Below are 1,676 nucleotides of genomic sequence, written 5' to 3'. Positions count from 1 at the left end.
GCAGAGTGTTTTTTTTTTTATTTTTATTTCTGAGAGTGTTTTGTAGTCTGAGAATAAAATACAAATTTTGCTTTGGGACAAATTTCTGAAACACAAGGTTTAGTCTTGCATTTATTTTCTCTCCTGTTTTATTTTATGTATTCATTTTCTCTCCCTGTTATCTTTCTGAGTAGTCAACGTCCAAAGCACTGCTGAATAATTTTGTTTCTAAAGTCACACTGCGGTACTGAGCACGGTCTATTTCTAAGGCAAAGGTAATAAGCTAGTCTTATCCGGAGAACATACAGGTGTGTATCTCAGCCCATATTATGGTCCTTACGAGTAAATCATTGGCAGTGTCTGTGGCTTTTTAATGAACATGTGGCTACACACCCTGTGTCAGGTGCAGGTTTTCTACCTGCACTTCTTCTGCCTGCTGTGTTCTACACAAACTGAAAATCCAAGCAGCTGGTTTGCTCCGGGCTGCGGTTCTGCCATGGCTCCTGCAGCACTTCCCGGGCTCCTTCCCCTGTGTGCGTGTCTGCTGCTGACGCCTGGCCTGGCCCAGGCAGGCAAGCTGCTGGTGGTGCCCATGGATGGGAGCCACTGGTTTACCATGCGGTCGGTGGTGGAGAAACTCATCCAGAAAGGGCACGAGCTGGTTGTGGTCATTCCAGACGTGAGTTGGCAACTGGGACAATCCAGCAATTTTACAGTGAAGACTTATAAAACTTCTCATACCCTGGAGGATTTGAACTGTGAGTTTGTGAGTTTTGCCGACGATCAATGGAAAAGTCGGCCACAATCTTTATATTCTTTTTTAATGACTTCAGGCAAAGGTTTCTTTGAACTTCTGTTTTCACACTGTAGGAGTTTGTTTAATGACAAAAAATTAGTAGAATACTTAAAAGAGAGTTCTTTTGATGCTGTGTTTCTGGATCCTTTTGATCTGTGTGGCTTAATCGTTGCCAAGTACTTTGCGCTCCCCTCTGTGGTCTTCAGCAGGGGAGTATTTTGCGGTTATCTTGAGGAAGCCACACAGTGCCCGGCTCCTCTTTCTTATGTTCCCAAAGGTGTCTTAGGGTACTCGGACGCCATGACTTTCAAGGAGAGAGTATGGAACCATATCGTCCACTTGGAGGAGCATTTATTTTGCCGCTATATTTTTAAAACCGGGTTAGAAATTGCCTCTGAAATTCTCCAGACACCTGTCACAGCATACGACCTCTTCAGCCACACATCAATCTGGCTGCTGCGAACAGACTTTGTTCTGGACTATCCCAGGCCTGTGATGCCCAACATGATCTTCATCGGTGGCATCAACTGCAAGCAGGGAAAGCCGTTGCCTGAGGTGAGTTGTCTCTCTTTTAGCTCTTGAGGAATTACCTGACTTTGGACTTAAAAAAAGAATAAAGATTCCTTCCTTAGCTGTGACTTTTCATTTGCATTTGTTGGATTTGGAATTCTTTCTATTTTACCAAATTGTTTTGTGCCAGTTCACTTAATTGTGGGTCAGCAAATATTAGAAATCTGCCCTGTTGATGTGTATATGTATACAATTGATATAGTTGCACATAATTTTTAGGCTGTATTGTTTCTAAATAGAAATGGGAGCTTTCTGTGTTGCTCAGGCCGGCCTCAAATTCCTGGGCTCAAAGGATCCTCTTGCTTCAGCCGTCTGTGCAGCTGAGTTACAG

The 1,676-nt window shown here is 43.5% G+C and overlaps 1 protein-coding gene across 1 annotated transcript; it reads left to right on the top strand.

Annotated features, from left to right (window-relative positions):
• Nucleotides 1-448: 448 nt before the first annotated feature.
• LOC123643803 (UDP-glucuronosyltransferase 1A10-like) lies at nucleotides 449-1,457 on the top strand. The gene has a single exon (XM_045559555.1). The coding sequence runs from the start codon at nucleotides 476-478 to the stop codon at nucleotides 1,355-1,357; it is 882 nt and encodes a 293-aa protein (XP_045415511.1). The 5' UTR covers nucleotides 449-475; the 3' UTR covers nucleotides 1,358-1,457.
• The last annotated feature ends 219 nt before the right edge of the window (nucleotides 1,458-1,676 follow it).

Source organism: Lemur catta, chromosome 8 (assembly GCF_020740605.2).
Source record: "Lemur catta isolate mLemCat1 chromosome 8, mLemCat1.pri, whole genome shotgun sequence".
Classification (NCBI taxonomy): Eukaryota; Metazoa; Chordata; class Mammalia; order Primates; family Lemuridae; genus Lemur; species Lemur catta.
The sequence above is the reverse complement of the archived record's forward strand: the minus strand, read 5'-3'. Positions and strand labels throughout refer to the sequence as shown.